Genomic DNA, 27,742 nt, shown 5'->3' with positions numbered 1-27,742 from the left:
CAATTTGGACCTAAGATGAAAATTCCTTCAGATGTCCTTCTCATTGCTCCATATGGAGTTTAAAACATTACAAAAATAATACGAAATAAATCTAAAACAAATGTGACTATGTTTTTTTCAATGAGCAGATTATTGTCAATCTTTTGCATTAAAACAATGTTTGGGAGAAGGAAGGAAGCAGAAACATCAAAGAGTTCAGGAACAGATTTATGACAAGGTGTATGAAAATCACTGAGCGTGAGCATGAGCAGGAGTGCATGAAAGGACAGCTATTGGTAAGAGGGTCATGCACTTTAACAGTGGAACAACCCAAATACCCCAAACCATTTCCTCTGTGTTAGTTTAGCATGGCACCCTTGGCTGTACAGTTAGAGATGGTTACACTTCTGATGGGTAAGTTTGCCTGATGCTTTTCAATTTCACCAGCTGCTTTTAATAGCCTATTACTTTATAGTTTTAACTGTAACAATTTTTCCTCTCCTGAGAATCTAGGCTGAAATCTTTTATGATTGTTAGCAAAAATAATCAGGCCTTTTCAATAATTAGACTAAGAAAAATTGCTGATTTGTATGTATTCCTTTTTTGCTACTGATGAGAAATTTTACTGCCCACATATTAGAATTTACAGCTCACAAAGTAGAATGAAAATAGACTCTAATATGTTTTTCTGAGTCCTAGCATCAGGCACGTGCCTTTTGAAAATTGCCTGTGCTTGACCAAACTACCTTGTTCATTTATGCTCAGTATAGACTCCTTAGATTCCACTGTGATTACTCCAGCCAGTCCTCGAGGCAACTGCAATGCCGCATACTGGAACTGAGAAGGAAGACTAGATCTCCTCCTGTCCCCAGTGCTCACTCCCCCATGCTGAGGAGGAAAAGTTACCTATGGCTTTTACTCGCATGAGGCATGACGGGGGCAGCCCCTGCAAGGGACCTGGATGGAAGAGAAGCCAGGTGAGGAAAGCTGGAGGGAACCTAGCATTTCTGAATTTACCATTGCTCTTCACATCGGAGCAGTAAAGCCATACCACACTAATCGCTCCATTAGTTCAATAGCAGAGGCATGTACTTGGAATTTAAACATTTTAAGCTTCCTTATGACCAATAAAAATTGGAGATCATATTTCCTGCAGTGGAAATGAGAGGGAGGTGGCAAGTAAAGCCTTTTGGTTAAAAATTCAACAGTTACAGAAATGATAAAATTAGGTAGTGTGGTTGTGGTTATTCCACAGGATCACAGATATCCCAGATATGCAAAATAGCCAAACTAGAAAAATAGGCAGTAGATTACAAAAACGCACATGTCATTTTTGGTTCCATTCATACTCTTTTCCCTTATAAATGCATTATCTGTATTTATATCCATGAAAACTTTATAATGAGATCTTTATTAACACATTTGTTATACTTCTATAACATGGGATAATGACCATCTGGCAAAGTGACAGGCACTAATTTATGTTGGGCTGATATCCTCCTATTCTGTAGTTTGTCACTTTTTATGTCTCTCTCCTCTTTCCTTTATTTTTTTTTCCTTTTTAGCGTTCTTGCCCCCTGTTGTACTTGCATTTTATGATGCTAACATTTAATGTTCTTACATGATAGGAGAGGAATGAGCATTTGAAAGCCTTGCAGTTAACTACACTTTTTGCTATTAATCAGTCATGTAAACAAATTAAATGGGCATTTAATTAAATGTTACCATTTTAAAGCTAGAAGCAGAGCCCAGGCACTTTAAAATGGTACTGTATGCATTTATTTCAATTAGCCAGGTAGTGTTAGGGGATTAATGTATTTTAGCTGTTGTATTTATAATCAGATACATTATCATTTATGTCTCTGTAGCATAGAGAGGATCTAAGCTCTCTTGTGCTAGGTGTTGTACAAATGCAACTTACGGAATATCTTCAAGACTTACCTCCTTTCTTCATTGCCTCTAAAGAAATAAGTTATCCCTACATCATTATCAGCAGCAGCCTTTACAGGTGTAAACTGACCATTCTGATGACAATTCAAAACATGCTCCAAAAAGTTTCCCTTGCTCATCACTTTATAGTAAGATTTCTTTTCTATAGAATGAATTTTCAGTATTTTGAGATGGGAAGTTTTTATTCTAACACACTGAGGTTCTAGTCTGAGTGGGTGAGGCTGATAAACACCAAGCACACAAATGCCACAAAGAATTTATCTGATTTTGAAAGCAGTTATTTCAGTGGTGAGAGAATATCGTCTCAGAGCACTCTGGAGCAACCAGTCCGATTGGTTAAATGAGCTGAAGCCCTACTGAGTATAGAGCTGTTTGGAATATTAATTGATCGGTATAGTCACGTCTTAAGCATAGTGTTAAGTGCATCCGTGTTGAAGGTGAGATTAATTATTCAGTAACACAAATGATCTTGTAACAATGCAAACCACTGCTCTCCCCAGGCCTCCTCAATGGCTTCCGACTTATCTGCTCTTTGAAAGGAACCAGGGAGAGAAAAAAAGAAAGGAGGACGGCTGAAGTCTTCCACTAGCGCCATTCCCGTACTTCCTGCCGGGGAGAAGGCCCCATCCACGTTGTCTGCAGCGAAACGCTCGCTAGAGCAGCTGCCTTGCTGCACCGAAAAGGTGAGAAGCAGGAAGGTGCGAGATGGGGCTACGCTTCTCCCCAGGGATGTGGTGACTAGGACAGATGTGCAATCCCTACACTAGCAATGCCCTAGGTCTGGGGCAGCCCCAGCACAGCACCAATGCCTCATCCCCAGGCTAGCAATGCTCCGAGATGGGGACAGCCCCACCACAGCTCTGACCTGCCATCCGTGGGTCTGCGAAGCCCTGGGATGGGAGTGGCCCTGCTGCTGCACCAACCACCATCCCTGTGTTAGAGGTGCCCTGGCATGAGGGCAGCCCCACCACAGCACCCACCACCATCTCTCTGGGTCAGCGACGCCCTGGGATCAGGGCAGCTCCACCAGGGCACCAGAGTCTGCATGGAGGCAGGAAGGCAACAGCTTATTCAGTCCTGTTGGGCCTGTTTGAACCCTACTCTGAAATGCTTCCAGGTTCTAAAATTGGGACAAATTATTTCTACAAGACATTTTAGAACCCACAATTTAAATATAATTAAAAAGCAAAAAGTATGTTATAAACCAAAAGCAAAAACTAACTTTATCTACCAGTATTTATACTGCTATACTGTCTTTCACAAACTGTTGCATTATGTTCTGCCATGATTTCCTAATGTTAATGGACAGAATGTTAATTCTTGGGGGAATGTTAATTCTGCAAAGAATCCAGACTCTTCTTTTTAACTGTATCTACTTGGTGCTGCAGAAGGAAAGATAGAGTTTATTTTGTCTTTCCCAATGCTTTAGGAGCTTTCCCACAATATTCCCAATATTCCTCCCACATGCTCAGAGATTCATAGTGGAATATTGTTTAGCAAAGGAATCCCAACATGCACTTCTTACACTCTTAAAAAAAAAAAAAAAAAGAGAGAAAACAAAAGAAGGGACTGTAACAAAGAAAGCAGAATGAGGAATTGGTGATGAGGCAGTATATACAAACAGGACAGCACAAATTTTGTAAGAAATGAAAAGATGAAGGGAGGAAATGTCATTTTTACTCTCTCTAAAAGATGTGACAAACTTGGAGGTTTTGCATTCAAAAAAGGGAGAGATGGGGCTAATGATGAATGCTTAAAGTCTAGTTTAGAATCACGTATGGTACATTAAAATTGAAAAACTGCAGGGGAAGGTACCAGGGCATCTCTTCTACAGTTGCTAATAAAAGTTGACAACTGAAGGACGTACTTACATGACCGAGTCTCACCTCCTACACTTGGCCAGACCATGTTAGGGATCTGCCTGTGGTATAAATGCTGTAGGTTAGAAAAACTCACCAATATATCCATGCCAACAAGTCTTTTTATAACGTAACCTAGATCTTAACATAATTATAAGATTTTCCAAGATCACAATGGAAAGGACATTATCAAAGTTGGAAACAATGCAGTACACAGGAGCTGTACTGACTGAAAATGCTGTACTGACTGAAAATATACGCAACATTTTCAGTTAAAAATACATATATATACATACATATAGCTCCCTATATAGCTTTATTTGCCTTTTTCTTTGATATGCCTTTCCTGGGGGTATCATCATCTTTAGAGAAGATTCTACAAAATTGAAGTCTGCTTGTTACTTGATTTTTCTCCATTAAACAGTTGCAAATTAGAAGTTTGACTTCTAATGAAGACTTCATCACTGTTCGAATGTAGGCTTTGAACACTGTACACTACCATTTTCTTTTGTTTGCACTGTCAGGAAGAGGTAAAAAAAAAATCAAAAAAAAAGGCAAAAATTTTAATTTCAAGACCTGCACAGGTGCATCAATAAATTCAGAAGCAGCTTAGCATGTTCTTCAGTGAACAAAAAGGGCTCAAGTCTTAGAAACCTTCCTTAAGCACAAGTGAAGCCCAGGACCACAAGGCAGTCGGAGGCATGTGCATGGGGGAGCCGCTTCTGCTCCTGGCTTGCTCCTTGCTTGTGCAAACCCCTTTCTGTGCAGCGGCAGCGCAGGGTATCTGCTGCTCCACCTGAACCGGGGTGTGTGTGGGGGGAGATTCTCGTATTAGCTTGGATTGGCTTGTTGCTCGGCAGCAACAAGAGCTTTTTGTGCCTGCAACTTACGCTGTATAAACAAATGCTGTTTGAAAACGTATGTTAGGTTTTATTCAAATAAAGGAAGCTGTTCTGCCAGTAGTTTTCAAGCAACACGTTACCTATGAGGAGAGAGAAATTTAAAAAACTCACTGATTTACCATGTTAAAAAAAGATGGCACATTTATTGCTACATAAATGTTATATACATAGTGTTTTCTGTTACATTGACAGAAATTTTTTTGAACTTCTTGCTGCTGGTTGGAAAGGTTTATCAGCAATACCTTGAAATTTGACACAGGGTACAAATCTGCAATAAACCAACAATGGAAACTGGAGAACAAGATGAGAAGCAATTCATCTCGGACAATTAGCTCTTACAATACTCCATAGGTACTACACGGTATGCTAGAACCCTACTATGGTCTTACAATGCTATTGTAAATTTCTGATATTAATGAACAGGTTATGGTAAATAACCCTACATTTTTACTACCTAATATAGTAAAATAAAGTAAGAAACTTTTTACTGAAAACTTTTTCGATTTCAAAAATCTAGAAAGAGTAATATTTAGAATTCAAGAAATTTTCTTACAAGATTATTGTATAAAAGACTAGCTACAGTGAAAAATAAGCCAAATGTTTTTTTCTTTCTATTTTATGAAGGAAAGCTTCTGGGCATACTGCAAAGTCTAATATAGCCAAAAAGACAACAAGCTTAGAAGGAAAAAGGCCAGGCAGTGGCACGTGATCACTTTCACACGTCATAAGCAACAAATTTGTTTAGCTGATAAACACTGAAATGAAGAACAAGGCCACAGATAAAATCAGATGTTATTTGATGGTATATGCAAATTAAAGTGATAGAAATGAGTCCACTAATTTCACAAACTCGTTTGTTAGGAACCATCCAAAACATGAACTTAAATTCAGTAGTTTATTTCAACAATCCATCTTTTGTTCTTTCAAATTAAATGACTTCATAAAAATTATTGTTTTGTTCTTTTTTGTGTGTGTGTGAACCAATTGCCAGTGATGAAAGATGCAATATATAAACAATAGCTCCGACAACCTTGGCTTAGTAAGCTTCCTCCCATGGTCATTGCAGTGGAAGACAGTTTCCATGGAAGTTCAAAGGGATTTTAACCATTTCAATACATTTGTGACAAAGGAATACTTATGGACACTGTTCTGGTGGAGAAACATTTAATGGTTTAATGCTAATATGGCTTGGGAGGGGGTCGTTTGCTTGCATTTGATTCACACTGATTTTTTTCTCCACTGACAAGCCATACAAAATGACGAGATAATTAATGTATACAGTAAGGAAAGATTGGTGACCATTGCTCTTATATTCCATTATGTATGTAGTCCACCTTACTGGTGGTTGTATCATCACACTACCTGCCATGGTGAATTTAGGATTTTACTATTCACCAAAATTACAGCCTGAAAAAAATCTCCTTTGTATTTTAATGCATTTTGTGCTTACGTACAGCTAACACTTTACATGTACTATATGTAGTACTTACTGCTCGGAAAACAAAGCAACTCTAACAAAGTAGATTCTCCCCACCCAATTTACACTTCACATTACAAGCTTTACTATGAAGCCTAGAAGCCTAAAAAGGTTTTGTTTATAATTAGGAAAAGAAATGTTTGAGGAAATTCTGAGGGAAAATAAAAATCACTTTTTAAATCCAAAAAAATGTTATGGTCATAGTATTGCTCCTGCCCAAAGCCTTCACTATGCCTCCTACTGGCTTGAAGCACAGAGCTCAGTATGGAAGGGTAACTATGACCATAACTGTTCAGATTACCAGAGACCAAAAATAACATAAAAAAAAAAAAAAGCTATACCAAGGATTAGTTTCCTATTGCATGGATAACACTAGTCGTATGGCAAAAGGAGAGGAAAGGACAACAAAAGACTTTTCCCTTCCTTTTTTAAGACACTAATAGGTATGCTGGGAATGCTACGGGTCGACGGTTGTCACTGCTTTGTTCTCTGAATGTGAACAGCTTTACTAAATGCTGGCATCCAGCTGAAATTCTATCAGCTTTTAACATGTTAACTTTTCCCTTTATATGTAGACCTTTACAGTTCCATAACAATAAATAAAATTTGTAGTTACAATGCATTTGTCAATTCAGTTTAGGCACAAGGCAACTTCCACAACGAGTGGAGAGATCACAACAGTCTCTGATTGTGCAGAAGCGACACACTGCTTGCAACAGAATGATATGTTCAGAGTATTTCATGGGCTGAAATTCTGTCTGAAGACCGTGTATCTTCAGTCCTGATGCAGGTGTTGACCAGTAGCTTTGATCATAAGATTGCATTTGGGTTTCTTGCTTCAAGTGTTTTCTCCTGTCAGGTTTGTGTCTTCGTATAATGTTAGTTGTCTGTGTCCTTGTGAAGAAAGGTCACCTTCTGTGTATCCTACCAATAATTCTGGAATTCTAGCATGAAATTTGGGATAAAAAAGTGCTATTAGGAAAAAAATCAGCAGGAAACATATCATCAGCACTATAAAACAAATTGAAATGTAATTTATGGCATTTTCAGTCAGTTAAGTGCAAAAGAAAGTGGCACTGAGAGACTTGAAATCCTTTTTCCCAGAGCATATCCTGCACAGATGACAATACTGCAAAAGACTATCTGATCTCTCTGATCTCTTGGTGGGGAAGATAAGACAGCTCCATCTGCACCTTTCATGAAATTTCAGATACTAACAATTTATCTGCTATGAACTGAATTTAAATCAACCATCCTGTTCCATCTACACCACCAAGAAGTTACTAGAATCTTCATATGCTAAAATATCAGGGATCATTATTACAAAAACAGGAATACCTTATTTTCACTATTCTAATGCAAAGGCTATTAAGAATGAACTATCCTGTAATTCCTTGGTTCACCAACTTAGTTCCATTTATGGAAAAAAAGGAAAAAAAAAGCAACTGCTACATATCAGTTCTAACAAGGATGCAAGAAGTAAACGATACTAATAAAAGCTTGTTCATGGTGTGCTCTTCTGGGAGCTGCTGGGGTTGAACTCTCACTCGGGAAAATTATATTTAGACTCTCTTAGAGATGGGATGAATAAGAATCTGCAAAACTCAGACTTAAACAATAACTTGATTTGCCTTTGACACTTTGCATTGCAATATACCTAACAATCCTCTACAATCTTTTCATGTTAATCTTGCCCTTTAGTCACCTAACAAAATTATTGATATTTATTTTCTTCTTGAAAGTGCCTTGTAAAAGCAGCAATATAGTCAAACTTTTTAAAGTAGTTAGTTAATACAGCAGGATTCATTTAAAACACAATACAGAAATCTGCTAAAATCAAGAATTATCTGACAAACTGGAAGTAGCCTATTGCACTGGTGTGAAATAAAACTAATTAAAGGATTTGAAGCGTATTTGTTTTCCTTAAAAACACTTAGCCAAGAAGCTGGCTGTAAGAAATGGGAGAAAAAAAATTACAAATACCGACTCCAGCGGGGTCAGTTTAAATGCCACTTCGCTGTTTTGAAAAGAGTACCAGGGAATAATAAACTTCCATGGGATACATTCTGGCAAGATGCATGACTTTATCTGGAGTTAAAATAGAAGCAAAACAATCTCTACACTCTACTACAATAAACTTTCCCAAAGCACCGTAGAATTTTATGAAGGTATCAAAATAAAGCCATTGAACCTAATATGAACATCTCTCTTTTAATTAAAAAAAGTGGGAAATTTGTATTGCTATGAAGATACAGGATTTTCAGGAATTTTTTGTCTTATACTTTCTTATACGTGACTATTTGGAGTACTTAGAAATACTGGTTTGTCTTACAATGCTGAAAGCATTGCTTTTTAAATATCTTAGCTATCTTCTCTAAAACAGATCGCGTTAAGGTAATCATCTCCATTGGATAAATAGTACGAGTTAAAATCATGGTTTGTTATCTAGCCTTAAGTGAGACAGCAAATCTCTTTGTCTGAGGTGAGAAGTCTGTTTATTTGAATCAGCACTAGGAACAATACATGGATTTTTTAAATGAACTAATGTGATACTTGGACCACTAAAAGATGTATAATTCATCTCTATTATTCTTGGCTTATCTAGCAGAGCCGCTAGCTATTCTTCTGATGTCATGCCAAGGGGGCCACCTGAGCCAAGAGATGTAGCCATCAGCAACAATGCATGCAAACAGAGAATTTAACTAAAATTTCTTAGGTTTTTGTTTTATTTTAAAACCATGCAAATCCGCATGCTTTTGCTCAGAGGTACAAAAGTACTTAGTGGCAGTAAGAAATTTTTGCTAGTGGCAGCTCAGTTTCCAAGAATGAACATATCTACATCTTCAACAACTTTCAGGTTTTAGCGAACAAAAAGCAACAATCCGATCGCACGCCGCGAGAGCCGTACGCCTCCGGACAGGAGCTGGAGCTGTACCTGGCTGGTGTTCACATATGACCCATAGGGTTGGTAGTTTCACTCAGGCCAGGGTGGCTTCCTGGGTGCGGTGTTGGCGGCTCTGCCGATACGGCAGAAACTTTTTCTTCTTCCCTTCTCTTAAGGCAGGCTGCTTTAGGGTTTAGGTTTCGTTCTGTAATAGAAAAATAATTCTTAATGTCCTACCTGAATACCAAAGGGAATATTGATACATTAATCACTGTAGTAAAAATAGCTTATGCAGCTTCCATTCCCTAAGCACTTATGGCTTCTCCACAAAAAAAAGAGGTGCCTAAAGCAGCAAACAAGCACTATTGGAAATCCTACCAAGCATCTCCTAAACAGGTATTAAAAAACCAAGTAAACAAAACCCCCTTAATATCTACCTACATAAATCTTCAGGAAACCTTAAAAAAAAAACAACAAAACAACAACAACAAAAAAAAACTTCTCCTTGTCCCAGAAAGCTGCTAAACTGCAAACTCAGAGAAATCTTGTGTGATTTGTAATGTAATAAAAGAGAGATTGTTGTGTTTTGCTGCCATGTTAAAGCTATATTAATCCTACTGGCATCACACTACTTCTAGTAATGTCACTGCTCCTTTCTTCATCCCAAGTATTAGCCTGCTGTAAGAATGCAGGAACTAGATTTTCTTGATTCTGAATTTCTGATTTCTTGATTCTCTTTATATCCTCAAGTCTGTGAAATGATCTAGTGCCCATCTCACTGAAAATCGAGGGAATATGAGGATATTCATCCAGAGCAAAAGGAATTTTTACCGTATTTTCTTTCATATTATAAAGTCAGTGATTGCCAGCTGTGTACTAGCAATCAAAATACTTTCCATCAGTATGATTCCACCTCCCCAGTTAGCTTCATAGGTATAGATTTGGATCTATTTTTCAAATAATGACAGTTTCTAAAAGTCAACTGTTTGTTCTTCAAAACGGCTTTTCATGAATTCAGAAATAAAAGACTTAAATCTCAATAGTCAGAAAGAGACATGCAAAAGATATGTAATATATTCTGTCAATTAAAACAAGCAATTTAGATCTCAGTGCATGCTGAATTTAAACAACATTTTGAGGTATTCTTCTAGCTCTCAGTAAATTCTATTTCTGCACGTTAAGACTGTGGATACAATTTTAACTGTGAAGAGCCTGCCAACACTGTAAGCATACAGTACAAGCTCAGCCCAAGAACTTTTAGTCCTTCTCTTCCGTTCACTTAGATGCACCTTCAGTGCTTGCAGTTTTGGTGACCCCATGCGCTTTACAGGGTGTCTCTCTAACTAATCTGACAAAGGCAATTTTGCACAGACTTAATTCTGCTTTCACCCAAATCATTAACAAAAGCCTCCTACTGGAATTCCCAAGCATGATCACTCCCCAAAAGTCTACTAGATAAAAAACGATAACTTTTCTTAATTAGTTTTCTTTGTTTAAATACGTCTGGCCTTGAAGAAGTTTTCAAGAAGATTTAATTATGTATAAACTTTGAAAGGAAGCTGATTTCAGTTACTTAGCAAAGGGAGACAAAAGTTCTAGCCTCTACTTAAAGTTTCAAATCTAAGATCTTTTATTTTGGAGAGCAGCAATCAGAGAGTGAGAGGATGCATTACCAGCCGAGAGAGGAAATTGCTTATACCATTGTATAAAGCATTGGCGAAAACTAATCTGGAACAGCACAGAAAACTCTGGCCACTTTGTTTCAGAAAACTTAAGCGAGAGCAGAGCAGGTGCAAACAAGACGGGTGAGATAAAGTGGGGAGGCAGAGCCTCCCTCACGAGAGGCGGGTTGTGTGCCTGCGACAGTCTCCAAACACACCTAGAGTAGAAACTGTGGTGGCAACATGAGCAAGGGATAACTCCTGCCTGTAAAGTAGGTCTAAATTAACTGCAGTACATACAGAAGAAGCTTTCTAACGGAGAGATGTAAGGTTCTGAAGCCAACCTCTGACCAAGGCAAAAACAATCTCCTTAATTTTAACATGCAGCTTTATGTGGATTCTATACCCCGTGCGAGCAGGGATACAGACCTGATGCTTTTAATCATTGAAAAATAAAGTCTGATTTCTTCATAATATTCACCTGATCTCAGAGTAATACAAGCATTTTCAGACCAAAACAATTCCCAAGATCCAAGTCTCAGAGAGACTAAAATAGGGCTTTACCAGGACATTAGCTGGTATCTCGTCTGCAGAGTAACTTCTGCTTCTGCACAACACCTTGGAAGAATTCAAACTGAGACAGTGAATTTCAATCTAGTAAAAGCCAGGTCAATAAAACACAAATTTAAAATGGGTTTAAAGGTCAATAATAGTGTCAACAGTGCACAAGGATAGAACAGTTAAAGAACTGTATTTTCAACATGATTTCTAGAAGTAGCAGCTTTCCTTAAGGGAAAGCTATGAGAAAACTACACAAGATTCCTCTTCTATAGCTATCAATAGAGCCTATGATTTCTTTTCTGGAAAATTTAAAGGAATTAGGAAAAAAGAATACATGCAAAACCCCCTCAATTCAATTCAAGTACCAGTAGGCTTCCTTCCTCCTTCCTAGTATATGTTTTATGCAAAAACTGAAGTAAATGCAGTTTACTGTATTTTAATATTCAAATTATTAAATTAGATCTCTTATTTTTGCTAAAGTTTCTCTACTACTTAATAAGCATTTCTTACAATTGAAAGCAAGATATGTCAAGGTTTTAATTAACCAATTTACCTTGAAAACACAGGCAAAGATGGCTAACTGCATAGGGGGAAAAAAGGATCAAAGTACAAAGCCAACCTCCCCTCCTTTTTCGTAAAACAATTTTCCCGCTTTCCCTGAAGAACATCAAAATGTTGCAGAACATCAAATACTTTAGCAACCCGTGCATCTCCTTATGAGGCACACTTCAAAAGAGGCTGAAACTGCGCCATGACCCAAGGGGCCCCGCAGCTGCCACAGCACAGCCGCAGGCCGCTCACCTCTCACTTGTTGCTCTAGACTGAGGATGACTGCCACAGCCTGGTGAAGAATAAGCAGTTTTGTCTGTGGTTTTTCACTCTTCAGATGAAGTTGACACATGCGGCCAAGTTCTTTAAATGCTTCGTTAATATCTCGTACACGCAAACGTTCTCTAGCGTTATTTGCCATTCTCCTCTCCTTTTCTCTTTCTATTTTCTGCTCTGGGTTTAAATCCTCATCTTCATTAGTACTGCTGCAAGAAAGTAAAAGTATACTGAAATATCACTAGAATTCAAACAAGTGTCCCTGTTGGATCCAAGTGTTCATTTGATGAATTTAAATTGCTTCCCATTTAATCTATTTCATATTAAAATATATTTACATAACACAAATGCATCTATATCTTCACCAAAAAAAGCTAGGTCTCTATTAATGTTTAAAGACTCAAGATAATTCTTGCTATTCCTGGATTTTATTGAAAATAAGTATTCAATGGTTTCTACCCGGAGAATTCCACAATATATTATCTACAGATGGCTCCTCAAGGAACAACAGCAGGAATGAGCTGCCCCTGGCAGAAGCAAAAGAAGCTGCAACTCAAACTACTGCTGCACTCATTTATTCATGGCTGTTCCAGTAGTTACTCAGCCACCTTCTCAGTTGAAGAATAAGTGCATTTTTAAGTAATAGATATTGGAAACCAGCAAAAACTCATCTCATGCAGAAAGATAGTCAAATAATGTCAATTTAATACAGTTACAAGAAGGTTTTGGTTTTACTAAAAATTTGCCTGGTTAGTTTTAAAAATATTTTGTTCTTTTAATGCTGAATTTAATACTCAATATAAGTTATCAGTTGCACTTAAGAGTTCTTGCATCACTTAACGTAGAATTATGATATTAAGTTAGATAGGGTTTTTTTGGACATAGGACTAAAGCTGTACTAAAAAAAGAACTGTCTACTAAAATTAATACATGAAAATGCTATTAGATACAAATGATAGTCCAGGCTCTATATTTTGTCTATAGTCACAACATTCTGATTGTTTGTGTGTTATCATCATCTAAAATTTCAAAGCTTGTTTCAGGTCTATCCAGAAGTATTTATTCAGTATTCTGTCCAGGTTATTTGTGTACAGTTTGGGAGAAGAAATAATGTTTACAACAACATTTTCATATCACATTCATCCCAGTACCTGAGATATCAGGTTGCTGTCCTCCATCAGTAGAGGTTGCATTCTAGAAGCACAACCCTGGCACAGGTACCAGGGATTACAGATCTCTGACACTCTCATATCCTCTGCACGGGGCAAGACCCTTGAACATTTTACACTATTTATCTGAATAGGTGGGTATTAGGCCCCATATGTAAATGTACGATTTTCAGTTAATTTTACAGAAAAATCCTTCATTTTATATTCAAATAGATAGATATATTGTAGACTATTAATCTTCCAATTTCAGCTGCCTATTAATGTATGCATACAATACATGCATAAGGTCACAAACAAGCTTCAAAATACGTTTATCAAAGTTAATGACAGCAACATGCAACTTACACAGAACACTAACTAAGGACAAGCCCTCTGTTTGATGTTAGTAACACACCTTGTTCTGCCTCTAGATGAAACCTTGATATCCTTCTGGGAGGACTCATCATCTGATTTCATGTCATCTGATGAGGGGGGTTCATGTATATTTTCATCCTTCTCCTTGTGTTCAGACTTGATTTCTGCTGGACCTATTGCCACAGACTGGCTCTGCAAGCCGCCGGACAAGGCTGCAAGGTAGCAGAGAGCTGTATGAGTATTACCAGAGTGATGCTTTGCCCCTGCGTACAGGCAAGAGAATCAAGCAGGGAATGAATCAGCTGGAGGCCAGGGCAGCAGCTGGGAAGCAAACGCAAGGAGCTTTAGCAACAAAACAGAAGTTTGACAAAACTGCTGCACTTGGACACATGCCATGGGGTTGTAAAGGGATCATAATTCATAGGGCAGATCGATCAGTAACTAATGGCTAAATCTGAAAAAGACACTGTAAAAGACAAAAATATATTTAGCGAAGTAGGAAAATTTGCATCTCTTGTCTGAGCTGCAAAACTAAGGGCATTATCTACACTAAGATATAGGCTTACGCCTCTGCCAAATTTGCAAACCATACGTTCCTAAATGATGCAAGCATGCCAATGAATAACCTGACTTCTCTTTTCTGTAATTTGTTTTCAGGTTAAAAAAAGAGAGCATCATCAACTGGTGCGGAAAGGCTTCTTTTTATTGGCTAGACTGAAATCTGGGGTCAGCCCACTGCAGCCAAGTACTGCAAGTGGCATTATGGCTGCTCAAACTGGAAAAGCATGGTTATAATGCAAAATCTTCTGCTCAAACTATACTGGCATAAGTCTGACAAAGGGATGCCCTCAGGATTCTTGCAGGAATCTCTAAAAGTGGCAGTTTATAGGATTTAAAATTAAAAAAGGTAATTTCCATTTTTCAGCATTATACAAATCACTATTCCCTGTCCATGTTGATTCCAGTTTATCAAGATCAACAGCCTCAATGGCTCTAGATTATCACAGACCTTTTTTGTTCGGCATTTTTTAATATTGCAGGAAAGTTACCTCTATAGCTTTCTTGTGTTTTATGATTTAGTTCTGTGCTCTGACCAGAAACTGTACTGGGAAGAACTGAATGGTTGCTGTTGAGGCTGACACTTTCTTCCCGATGAGTCCCGACCTGCAGCAAAATAAACATTTCTATTAAATTTCTATTAAAAGATGTGATTGAAGGAAACTATCCCAAAATAGAAGTTTAAAAGACAAAGTATTTGTTGGATTAGAGACCTGAGTTAAGATCTAGCTCAGCAAAGATGTAGCTGAAAGATGCTGTTATACTAAACCACTGGATTATACCATATTGGATTAAGCTGTGATTCAAGCAGTGACCAGCACCTGTTTGTAATAATGTAGCTGCCTAGCAATTTTTTTCATTGTTTTATCATAGAATACAGCAGAATTTTCTTCTTGATTTGTACCTGAGAAGCATGAGTTTTGCTTAACCTTAGGGAGACTTAAGCTAGTGTATCTATGAACTGTAGGACTCGCAACATTTTGATCCTTAAAATAAAACCCTGAGGAATGATTTTCATGCAAGATGTGTGTGTGTGTCTATATAGAGAGATATAGGAGTGAGTGAGTGAGTGAGTGTGTGTGTGTGTGTGTGTGTGTGTGTGTGTATACACACACAGATATACACACACACACACACAACATACAACATTTTCCTCTCACTTCTTGTTTGCTGAAACAGGATTAACAAATAGATCTACTTTCACAATATCATTATTCAATTCACTTCAATAATTCTCTCTTCTTCTTTCTTTCTCAGCTAAATACATTTATATTAGTCCCATTACAGAATCAAATAAAAATAATCCAGGCATTTAACTATTCTTACTATTCCCTCTGTATTTTTAAAACTGCTCTTTCATAATACAACATGACTAAGAAGCAAGCATTGAGATGAAGAGTCTTAAAAAAAAACCTAATTTTGCATGAACTTGAATGAATACTACTTATGTAAGAGCAATAAATGCACATACATAGCTCGAAGAGGCAAATTTATTAAAGGACTGCTGCTCAATATGGAACAGGTCAGGAGATTGTTCTTTTTCTAACTTGATGCTTGAATTGTTTGAGAAGGGAAGAGGTAAGGATGTTGTCTGAGTTTAAAAATTTGGAACATTGGTCATTAACGCCTCTGATTCCTAAAGAGGCAACTGTCCTTTAAATATTTATAATACAACATAATACAATTAAACAGTTAAAAAACAAGAAAAGAACAAAGACAAAGGATTCTACTATTATTTGTATAGTTACAAAAAATTGGCTACAGATGAAGCTTTTTATTGGAACAGTAGCAAACATGTCAACTAGAAGATTAAGCCTTTAATTAAATAGGTTTATTGCCTGGAGTTACACATGAGAACCACTGTTTTTCAATAAATCCTTCAATCCTAGTAAACTGCTGAGCTTTGAATCCCTCTTGAGTAATTAATGCAGCTTTTACCTTTCATGTCTTAGCACGGGTTTTACCCAGAGAGAGATAAATACCCTTATGCAAGTTTATCCTTTGTTTAACACACGCTCGCTCCTGTAAGCTAAAGCGCAGGAACAGAAAGGAACGAGGGAAAAACCCCAAACCCACGAGAAACACCCGCCACTGCGCTGCACTGCTGTGCCGTAGAGAATCACCTCGCCGGTGCTGCCCTGTACTGCTAGTTAAAGTATATTTCATGTTCCTTTGTGGGGGTTTTTAAGCGCAGTCGTGCCGGGGGGGCGCGGGGCGCCGGCAGCCTCCTCCCGGCGCTAACGCACGGGGGGGCTTTCGCGCCAGCTGCACGCTGAGGTCCGTCTCCTCGGGGGCGCGCTGCGTCCAAAATCCACCTCTTAAAAAAGGCAAAAATGTCTTAAAGCAGCGTACAAACGTAACAGCTACCAGAGCCCTGGCAAATTTGAGATGTAGGGCTAATCTGAAAGTGATAGAGTTCAATTCTGATAGAGGCAGAAAATAGATTAGAAATAAAAACTGAATTTGAGTCCATATTTCAGTTCTTTGAAACAGGCTTACAAGTTCAAAGCACACAATTTAGATTAACAACTTATTAAAAAATATCTTACGAGTTAAAATGTTATGAAATCAGCCACAACATGAATTTCAATTCCTGATTTGACTCTCATCTATGATGTACATCAAAAAAGAAAAAAGAAAAAAAAAGCCGACAAAACCTTTTTTGAACACAAAACCTCCAAACCAAAAGACTCGCTGCAAGTTACTGCATCTCTCGTGAAGGCCAAGAGCTTTGTGCAGAAATATATAAACACAGTGCATCAGCTACTGCTTAAAGGTACTGAGCTACACGTTTAATACGTGAAACACTCGTCCAGTCTAGAAGATCTAGCTTTTCTTCCCTTCCGCTCCCACTTCACCGAGAAGGGGACTCCAGACCTGCTCTGGCCAGAGCACGACCGCGGCGCAGGCTTCGCAGAGGCGCGTGCCCTTCGCGGACGGGCTCCCCCCGCCGCGCAGACCTGACTCCTAACCCGACGAGCTCCTTCGCGGAGCCCTCGAAAGCCTGCCGGGGGGCAGGCGGCGGCCGGGCGCTGCCGCTCCTCTGCACCTCCCTGCACCTCTGCCCCGGGACGCCCCGCTCCGCTCCGCTGGGCTGCCTGGCTGCGGCCAAGGTCCCGCGCAGCCCTCGCCCCCGGCCCGCGGGCGGTTAACCCTCGCGGGGCCGTCAGCCCCTCGGGAAGCGGCGGCCGGCGCGAGAACGCCCCGCCGCTCGCTGGGCCGCCCCGGCCGGCAGAGCGGGAGCTGCCGCGGGCGGCCCCGGCTCCCTCCCGGCTCACACCTGCGCCCGGCCGCCCGCCGCTCGCAGGGCCGGCCCGCTGCAACCTCCGCCCTCCGTTTATAACGGCTTGAGGGATCTAATCTTATAAGCAAACAAACTTTTGAGTTATTTTATTCTTTCATGAGCTAATTTAGCCTCATTTACGTGACTGCTTTCAGGTAAACCCTGAACACTCCCTGAGCTCACAAAATGGATGAAAAACCACAAAGCTGGGTTCATATCATATAGAAGAAACACCTAAAATTTCAGTTGCAAAACCAAAACGGCTCTAGAAAAATCTGAGAAGCAACCAGCACAGAAACTGCATTTGTTAAAGCTGCCTTTAAGCCACTTGCGCATTCACTGCTCTGTGTGTGTGTATGCGGGGGGCTACGCAAGGACAGTCTAATGCATGTTTATGATCCACAGCAAACCAAAAAAGTTCCATCTCAGCCAGGAAGATCATACAGGACTACCGGTTTTCTCAAAGCACGTAAGACTACAAAGTTGATGCAATCACTAGGCAAGCTGCATTTACTTTTATGCATTTCACAGACAACTTGCATAAGGGGCACTTCCTTGCACCCACAGGGACAAAGATTTGCATAATCAAATGTAAGAAGAAAGGCACAAAGCTTATTTCAGCTGATTTAAGCGATAAGATTTGGTATCTGAAAGCAGAAACGCAGTTAAGAGTATTTTTGGCAGTGGAATAAACACTAGACAAAGCGGCGCACGTGCGGCCGCGGCGCTGCGAGGGGGAGACGCAGGGCGCGCCGCTGCCCCCGCGGCGCTTACCGCCCCGGCCCGAACCCCGCGTCCTTGACTCGCGCTGGCTCTAGGACTGAGCCAAGCACATTTTAAAACCGCGCACGCTCTTCAGGCCATCCTCGCTGGCCAATTTGGCCATAGCCGGTTAATCCGGGCTTGGCTAAGACGGACGAGCGGGGAGCCGGCGCTCGAGGCCGCTCCGGGGGCTGCCGGAGGGAGCCCCGGGCTGGAGCGCGGAGCAGCACCCTGCCCGCCCGGCTTCCTGCTGCAGCCGGCACGGGGGCTCCGGGCAGCAGCTTGCCGGGTGTCTTAGATGCCTGTTGTACCTGGGCAAAAAAAAAAAAAAAAAAAAAAAAAAAAAAAAAAAAATGCAGCTGAAGGATTGAGTTTCATCCTTAACTGCATTTCCAGGCCTTTATTTATTTATTTTTAATCAATTCATGCTGTTCTTTTCCCGCTGTATTACAACGACAAATAAAAAGCAGCTTGAAGAGGAACAAAAAGAGCATAACTTCTTAACTTCTCAACAATACACAAAATAAAATACAAATCAACTTCAAAGGCCACTTAGCAAATATTTGATGAATTTGAGGTATTAAAGTTCTGTTTAAGTGAGTCTAATGGAAAGCCTAGCTAAAAAGGAAACATGACCACTCAGATTGAACAGGAAATGAAGTCAACTAGAGTTTTAAAATAAATCTGGCTCAAAAATTAAGCAAATGTTAAAATAAAACCATGTCTGGTTACACTAATTGCATAAAAAGGAGTTAAATTACTCATTTCCTAGCTCCTTCTGCCAAGATCATCATCTTCTAGGGAAATTTAATTTATTCTTTTTTTTATTTTTGCTAAAGAACAAAAACGTCTTGTATAAAGATCTTTTATTCTCTGACAAGGAAGTTTCATTTATTGCTGAATTACAACGAACATTTCTTGATCAAAAATCCCTTACAACACCCAAAACAGAAGCTAATACAGGGAAACAACCTTATCAATGTTGACTTTTCTCATCATGCTAGCCAATACCCATCATTTGCTTAAAATTATGGGAGGTCCTCTAAAATTAAGAGATATTTAATTCCTAAGAAAGCATAGCTCTTACAAATTCAGGTTGTGCTGAATTCTGTGTGCTTCTACATTTACAAGTTCAAGAAAAGCAAACCGCAAAAGCAGCATCTTTTCGAAGGAGCTGACGATCGGCGCCGTGCCCAAGCGCCGGTCCCGCCGCGGGCCCCCCGGACCCCCTCCGTCCCGGGCCGCCGCCGGGGTGGGGAAGGCCGTGACAGGGCGCCTGCCAGTGGAGCCACCTCTTCCCACGCAACAAAACTAGGGTTCAGGCAAGAAATTCTTAACTCTCTCTATTTTCAAGCCAAAACTGATCCAAAAGTTTGTTTTGAGCAGCCAGAATGAAATACAAAAGTAAAAAAGTAACCCCTTTTTTTTGTTTTCCTAAATCTACATTTAGTCCTAAGAGATAGCAAGCATCCCTCAGTCAGAACTGCAGATCCATCATTATATGGTAAATCAAGTCTATATTATATTTAAATCACACAACTACATTAAACTACAGCAGACCTAGGAACCTTTATTCATTTTGGAGAGCCATTTTCCACTGTCACCTATTTTAATCCAAACTGAGTTGGTAACACATTTATCTCAGTTTAGTCTAGAAGAGAAACACAGAGCATTTACGTATATTTTTGCATTATCTACATTTGACTGTCTCTGACTTAGCAGCAGTATCATAAGGTTCCACAAGGCAGGCAGAAAACAATTTTGTCATTGCAATTTCAGTCACTCACTTTATCCCACACTCTTAACATTACGAAAAAAAAGTAGTATTCTTTTGTAAGACTAAATTTCAGTCTACCTTGAAATACTGTAAAACTTTCCCCTTAACAGCCTTCTTTAAATATTAAATAGGAGGCAGCATTAAAAAAAAAAATCTAGTTTTAAGTATTTATATCTCACTTCCTTCATTACTAAAAGCCACTGTGAACTTACAGAGAAGCCTAAAGCTGGATATGTCATTAGAAACTCCCCGTCTCCAAGCCCCCAAAACATACACACAGCTCACAGAAACTACCCAGGCTCTTTTTGATGTTTACTACAGCAGTTCTGAAATGAATATAAATGGATGTGTGACGTGCGAATGGGAGAGCCTGGAACTAATTCTGTTTTATAGAATACAAACCCTTCAGCAATTGGGGTACCTAATTATTTTGATGATAGGTGAAATTTTGCCTTGATCACACAGTACCCAGCTGTGAATCTGTTTTATAACAGAAAATTTCACAGCATGTAACTGGTCTTTAAAATGACGCTGTAAACATGCAAACACATGGCACTGCTAAAATAAGTATGCCTTAAAAAAGCTCTTTAAGTATTTTTGAGAAGAGGGGAATGAAAAGGAAGAAAAAGGGAATGAGAAACACTACAAACAGAATTCATTTACTATATAATGCTTTTAACATATTGCTGGTCTATGAAGGGCTTCACTCCCTTTTTTTCAGAACAGTTCACATTTTTAAAGAAACTGAGAGAGATGGATTGAATTATTTTGCTCTTCTTGGGGATTAATCTAGAAGTTGTTTCCTCTTCATTGTTACTTACACTACAGCTGTGCTCAAACTCCTTTTCATTTGGAAAAAAAAGTTTAAATTTTGAGCCTGCACACACTATGGTTCCACATTCCAACAGCTTCCTCCCAGTCCTCTGCCAGCATCTGCTATTGAAGACTAGTTCCAATTTACAATAAACAGCTTTTCCAGACCAGAACACTTGAAATTCAGTCCTTCTTGACTGCTTTTCCCATTCAATCTCCCTATTCACCATTTCAAGGAGAAAACTGTTCTGCCAATTATTACACATCTGGAAAAAATGCATGTATAAGCTGAAATGCTCTCAGCAGAAAGTTTCAGCTTTCTGCATATGGTCACAGCAGGATTTTATGGGCCACTGACCAGGCCAAAGTCTAAGTTTTCCCATCTTTCTCCTCCCCCTCATTTCTGCCCACCCCCCTCCACAGTCCCTCTAATTGGAAACCCATAGCAGGTGCAAGTTGTCTGCCATCTTCTCCTCCACAGCAGCCTCTAGTAGTTTCGCCTTAATAAATATTAATCTTACAGTCTGGTTTTAACTTACTAGGCTCTATTACAATTCAAAGTTAGCAGCTGCAGTTACTGTGCATGTCTACGTTTAAAAATATCATTACCATTGATGCTTGTCTGTTGGCTGTTACAAGGCTGGATGCTCCATAATTTGAGTTCAGGCTTCCAATCGGCCCATTATGGGATGGTCCCAGTAAGCTATGTATGTCTCCATGGCCACCCGATAGGCTCGTCGAAGGCCCCACGGCATGATTTCGTAGAACGTGAATGGCATCGTCCAGTCTGTCCAAGCGATCCTCCATTCGCGACTGCTGTTGGGATTTAAGAGGAACACTAACAGTCATCGCTGAATAAAGCTGCGGACTCATAACAGCGTCTACCTTGGAGACATTACAGACAGACGATGAAACGTAGTATCAAAAGACTTTGAAAGCACCTACCAGCACTACAAACAAACAGGAAAAAGAAAAGATATCTCGAGATTTTGCTTGAGATAGCACTCATTCCACAAATAGGTGGCAGCTTTTAAAGTGAAGCTTATTATAAAGGTTAATGTTACTTAGCTTCTATTACATAGCATGAACAAGAAAAAAAAAAAAAAAAAAAAAGATGTACTACAAAAATAAACTATCTAATATAGGATGAGAAAGAATGATCATAAAATCAGCCTCACCACGTTGGTAACAATTAAGAGAGGCAGTGGCTTTTTGAGAACCTGCATTACAAAAAGACTGGACAAAACTTTAAGTTACCATTTTCTAAATATCGATCTATAAACAGGTATTTCAGAAAAAAAAAAACAAGTTCTACATATTAACATAAAACAAGTCTCTATGCCTTAGATTCGTTTTTCTTTAAAAAAGACAAAAAAAAACCAAAGCAAAACTGATTCTCACATCGCATCTCTCTACAAACTGAACTAGCAGAATGTTGGTAAAAAGATGGGTCATACACTACACTACTTAAAAGCTTTTAATGGGGAATCCAAAGGAAGCATTAATTGAAACACAAAAAGGCACCATCTAAAGAGAAATAGTACCTCACAGACATCCTTTAAGAAGGACATTGCATCTTGCAAATGCTCGTGAAGTTGCTGTTCAACTCGATTTTTCTGGCAAAGTCAAGACAGAACAGGAAGCAAAGCACAGGTTAAGATTAATCCAAAAAAGAGGTGAGGAAACAGCTGATGTGCATGTCAGCAATAATTTGTTAGTCAAGTTAATGCAACAGAAATCTGATAATATTAAGATAAGAAAAGGCTAATATTTAACACTGCAGTGTTGTTAGAATCCTAAGATGTACATATCAATCATAATTTATTGCAAAAATTGTGAAGAAACGAAACTTGATTTAGCTTAAACTTATTCCTGTTAGTCAGGAAAAAAATAGAAATGTGTGTAGAAACTAGAAATATTAACAGGTAATCGAAAACTTTCTCGGTGTTCCCTCAAAATTTTCCCCTTTCCTTCCCAATGCTGTAGCAGAAATTTATGAAAGAAGTCAGCAACTTAAATTCTCCGCAGCATCTTCAAATTCAGAAAGCTTCCAATAGTAGATTATTTCATGTATAATTTTCTCTAAAATATTTTTATTTATAAATGAACATCTCCCAGTAATAAACACAATAATGACAAATAAAATATAGTAATACTTTAATGATAATGTAATGGCAACAGGCCCAAGAGATTACCATGTCAGGGAGAGAAGGGGAAGGACAAGCAAATGCAAAGGCATGAAGTCTTTATCTTTTCTCCAGACTGAACTTTAGATTAGAATTAGCTATGGATTTGTGAAAAGGTACCAAAATCTCCTAACAGCGCTTTAGCACCAGCTGTCCTTAGCGTAGAAGCCTGATGCCCAGGGAACAGATGGTGAAAGACACACCCTGCACGTCTGATATTGTTCAACTGAACAGGCCATTTGTTAGCAAAGAATTCATTTGTAATGCTATCCTACTGTTTCCTTTAATGATATGCAGGATTTACACAAAAACAAGCCTTCAGCCCTTAAATAAAAGTAGTATGTTGCTTTCAGCAGTTCTTACCAAGGAGTGTAGAGAGTTTTCATAGTTTGGAGACGAGGGGGCTTGTCCTCCGCTCCTAGACCACTGGCTGGCACCTGTCAAAATCGTCTAGGTTAACTCACGGATCTATGTGGCGTAAGTGCGAAGCACAAATGCGATTTTTTTAAAAAACATAATTAACACCAACATATCCTGCACAAAGGTAAGATAACATATGCGTTTGCAAAGGGGGACAAATTCCTTCATTCCACCTTATTGAGGGACAAATTATTCTGGCACCTCTAGCTCAGTCACATCATTATGTCAAAGCAGTGACATCTTCAAACTACTTCAACATTAGAAAGTAACAGTAGACTAAACACACCATATCTGAATCGCCTTTTGTTAAGTGTCATGATAAAAACATTGATGAATTTTTTTTTTTTTTGATATTATATTCAGTATATACAGGTATTTCTTTAATAGCATGAAAATACACAGCAAATTATGGATTTTTAAAAAGCCATAAAACTAAGGATAATTGGAAAAACATTTTTATGTGACATCTCTCTATTAAACAGCAAAGCTTAAAACCAGATTTAAAAGCTTTCCTTATCTTGTCTAGCCTTACTCTGCATTTTTTAAATTTCAATTATAGAAAAAAAATTCTAGATTATAATGCATGTGAAGTTTAGAAGAGTAAACAAACTAAGTTATTTCCTTTTGTTATATCAGGTATATTGAAGGTAAATTGGAACAGATCTCATTTCAGCTAAAGAAATATTGACTATGCAACAAATCAGCAATTATATCCGTATTACTTATACACTACCAATTCAGATATATAACCATTCTAATCTGACCTACCAAATATACCTAATTACCATGTAAAATTTAGAAATAATTAGACGTGAAATATAGCAACTAATAAAGCAGTACTTTTAGAGCAAAGTCTGAAGTAGTATAACATGTATTTTTCTCACCAACTAATAATGCATCTTTTATGAAGATACTACATGAAATTCTATGTCCATTAGAGACAGCTTCCTTTCAGCCATACAAATGTAATAATAAAGCAATTACATTAATAAATTATGGACATACAATCCAAAGTAGCTCATTAAAGGAAGAGCCTGTGGGCTTGTTCTTTCAGTAACAGCCAGAGCTGTATGTCTGGAAAACTGGGAAAAGGTTTAATAACATTACAGATCCTTTGTTCAGAGAGCTGCAAGTAGTTACCTTTTAAAGAAAGAGTTTTATTTAAAAGAGTACAGCTTGCATACCTATTAAAATACCCAATATTTCCTTTCTAATTAAAAAAAAAATAGCCATCTCCAATTTCTTAAAAGCCCAGAGCTGCCAGAACTGTGCTGGAATTCTCTTTTAAAAAATAAAGGCATCAGTGAATAAGGTTATAATTACAAATTTTCACACAGATACTTTGGGTCTTGGATCTATAGTCCCTTCTGCATTACTATCACTCCCAAACTTGGGAATAATGCTTAGCGTCCAACTTATTTTTGCAAAGCATTAATGAAACAACTTCAGACTATTTTGGCTCAGCTGAGTGTTCAAATTTTTATCTGGCCAAAACTCCGCTTCTAGAGACAAGACCAAAGTTATGGTTTTAATGAGCACTTACAACTATGAGGACCGAGCATGCTACTTCCTACAACACAGCATCAGCTGAATATTAAGCAGAAAGGCAAACTATTATGAAAAAAAAACCAATCCTTTATTTAGAAGTGACTTGAAGCCCACGCACCGAGTTTTGATGACCTGTTTTAATAGAAAAAGTACTACTTCCTTAAAGTAAGCCCAGAGCAAAATTATTTGAGCAGTATTTCTCACAAGGAGAGGAAACAAAAAAAAATACTCATTCTCCTCTCCCTCAAACAACTCAACTGCAACCTGCAGTTTTTAATCATACCTCTAGCAATGCTAGCGCGCTTCATTAGGGGCGGCGTATTGTGTTTCCATGCCTGCGCAGGTTGCCAGATGGCACTGATTTCCTGCCTTCCTCCTCCCACTCCCCCTCCTGGAAGTCGGGGCATGAAATCCACCAATTATGTTCGAAAGCATCCTGGCACCGCGAGCCCCACAATTAACAACTGCAGCTTTTAGCGCAGCACCAACAGAGCGGCATGAAAAAACAAATAAGCCAGGCAAGCGCTCAGCTTTACAGGGGTCAGCGCTAGTAACCGCTGCAGCGCTGCGCCTCCTCGCAGCGCCTCCCCGGCCCTAACCCCCTCGCTCCCCGCGCAGGCGCCCGCACAGGGCTGCGCCGGCCCCTCGACCCGCGAGGCCGTTCCTAACACGCCACGGCTTCGGCCGCTCAAACCTGCGTCTGAGCTTCACGTACGCACGCGGATCGTTGAAACCACGCGAGACCTTCAGCTTTGGACGTGTTCATGTACAATTAGAAATTAAATGAGGGGAGGAAAGATGAGACACACACTACTGCTCCACGATACGTGGGGGTTTTCATCCAGGCTTACATCACGTTGTTTCCAACGTTTTTTGCTTAAAATAACAAAAATAGTATTGTTAGCCCTTACGTACCCAGGAATGAAAAGGCCAAATATTCAAATGTAAACTTCTACACTTAAATGTCTCATGGAGCTACAATCTCTCAGTGCTTTAAATGGGAAGCAGGGTGCTCCTACTCTAAATTATAACTAAAGGATAGGTAAGTCAAAGACTTAGTCAAAACTAAAATAATAAGACTGATATATAAACAAAGAGCTGATTACAAAAGAGGACAATCAAGACGAAGGCTAAAACGCGCCAAAATATATTATTTTAGTATACATAAAACATTTGTTTTATCTATAATAATTTTGGGGGGTCAGGACAAAAAAATGGATACCAGGAGTATAAATAGCAATAAATATAGTAGTAATTACTTTACATTGTGCTTCACTGTGTTCTTAGTGACTCATCTGGGAATAAAGATAAAAGTCCAGATTCATAAATGAAGGTAATTAACTACTGGAGCAATTTACCAAAGGCTTGATACATTCTGTATCACTGGAATTAAAGGGGGTGGGGAGGAGGAGTGTAATTGTACAACAGATGCTAAATTTGTGCCTGAGCAGGATTTCTATATTACTTACTAGTATCTACCACTAGAATCCCAAATAAGAAATGCAAATCAAAGTACAAATTGTGGAGAGTTTTACATCTGACAGAGGTTGCAACAGGTAGGCGTGGGGAAAACATACATTCTGAAGACCTCAAAATTGTATTCTAAAAACATAAATTAGGTAGCTCTTTCACATGCAGAAAGTTAGGTGTGACATCTAATCAGGGAGTTCCAATTGGGATCTTTAAATACTTTGAAAAGTCACTTCTTTTCTCCACCCATACAGCTCTTTTCAATATTTGTTTTGATGTTAAAAAGAAAAGAACAACAACTTTCTGGTTTGACCTGCCTTTTTAATAGAACAAGGATATACAAGACATTTTTCATCAGCTAATCACTAAATCAAAAAAATCCAGTAATCCCCTCATTACTCAATTCAATATGGATTTTTCGGTTCCAGAAAAAAAATGCCCAAAGCAGCTGTTCAGGTATGCCACGTCAGACAATCATTAATCCATTGAAGTCCACAGAAAATCAGAACAGTCTCCATAAAACATGAGAGAAGTCTAAACAATGCAAGCTTTCTGAGTGACATTATATACATACATATGCATATGATGCTACTTTACATACAATAACTTCATTAATTTATTCATGCAGATCACACAGGCATTCTGCTAAGCTCATTCTCTGTCCTTCACTATGAGTTAATTTCATTTAAAAAAAAAGGGGGGGGGGAAGCTCTTGCAAAAAATTAACCAGCAGGGAGTCTGCAGGGATACATTCAACAGCAAAGAGCGGGAAAACCGTGGTATGAACCTTAAATAATTCAACAAATTGCACTATAGGAAAGAACAGGGTTAAAGTTACATCATCGTACTTGTAATTCTAGTTCTTTGTTAAACAACAAATTTAAGTCAATGGAGCTTTCACAGTGCTCTCTATATGGAGAACAGCTGTTCAACTTTTACTAGACAGCTGAGGCCACGGTGTCTGCGCAAGCTGCGCTGGCGCTAGGAGCTGGAGGCAGCTGCCCCCGGTTCATCTCCACGCTGGAATGCTCCCGACCGCGCTCGCGCCGCCAGCGCACAAAGCGCAGGTGACAGAGGTGGCTGCAGCACGCGGCACTTACTTTGAAAAATGCCAGAAATTCTTCTCCCATAGAATGAAAGCATTCATGAAAGCCATGAATGAAAAGCTCTCCTGTTATAAAATCGAAGGGTCTCGCATGCTACTGTATTTTCATTAGGGGGCACACACATCTGCTGTGTTTGCCACTGAAAGCTGCTGCTCAGCTTTTACGTACGTGCACTGTTTTTCTCCAGTGCTACAAATC

General features: G+C 39.0%; 1 protein-coding gene across 11 annotated transcripts in view; it reads right to left on the bottom strand.

Annotated features, from left to right (window-relative positions):
• Positions 1–4,813: 4,813 nt before the first annotated feature.
• The window catches only part of TCF12 (transcription factor 12), a 181,823-nt gene continuing 158,894 nt past the window's right edge, over positions 4,814–27,742 (bottom strand). For 5 of the 11 annotated variants that reach the window (XM_062583358.1, XM_062583352.1, XM_062583363.1 and 2 more), the window contains 8 exons: positions 23,364–23,437; positions 22,359–22,430; positions 21,424–21,630; positions 14,671–14,785; positions 13,662–13,833; positions 12,075–12,307; positions 9,103–9,256; positions 4,814–7,111 (listed from right to left, as the gene is read on the bottom strand). In XM_062583358.1, coding sequence (XP_062439342.1) covers positions 9,114–9,256; positions 12,075–12,307; positions 13,662–13,833; positions 14,671–14,785; positions 21,424–21,630; positions 22,359–22,430; positions 23,364–23,437 — 1,016 coding nt within the window. In that variant the 3' untranslated portion in view covers positions 4,814–7,111; positions 9,103–9,113. The remainder of the gene's footprint in view (positions 7,112–9,102; positions 9,257–12,074; positions 12,308–13,661; positions 13,834–14,670; positions 14,786–21,423; positions 21,631–22,358; positions 22,431–23,363; positions 23,438–27,742) is intronic. The other 6 variants (XM_062583356.1, XM_062583361.1, XM_062583355.1 and 3 more) reach the window with 4 other exon arrangements.

This window comes from Rhea pennata, chromosome 10 (assembly GCF_028389875.1).
Source record: "Rhea pennata isolate bPtePen1 chromosome 10, bPtePen1.pri, whole genome shotgun sequence".
Classification (NCBI taxonomy): Eukaryota; Metazoa; Chordata; class Aves; order Rheiformes; family Rheidae; genus Rhea; species Rhea pennata.
The sequence above is the reverse complement of the archived record's forward strand: the minus strand, read 5'-3'. Positions and strand labels throughout refer to the sequence as shown.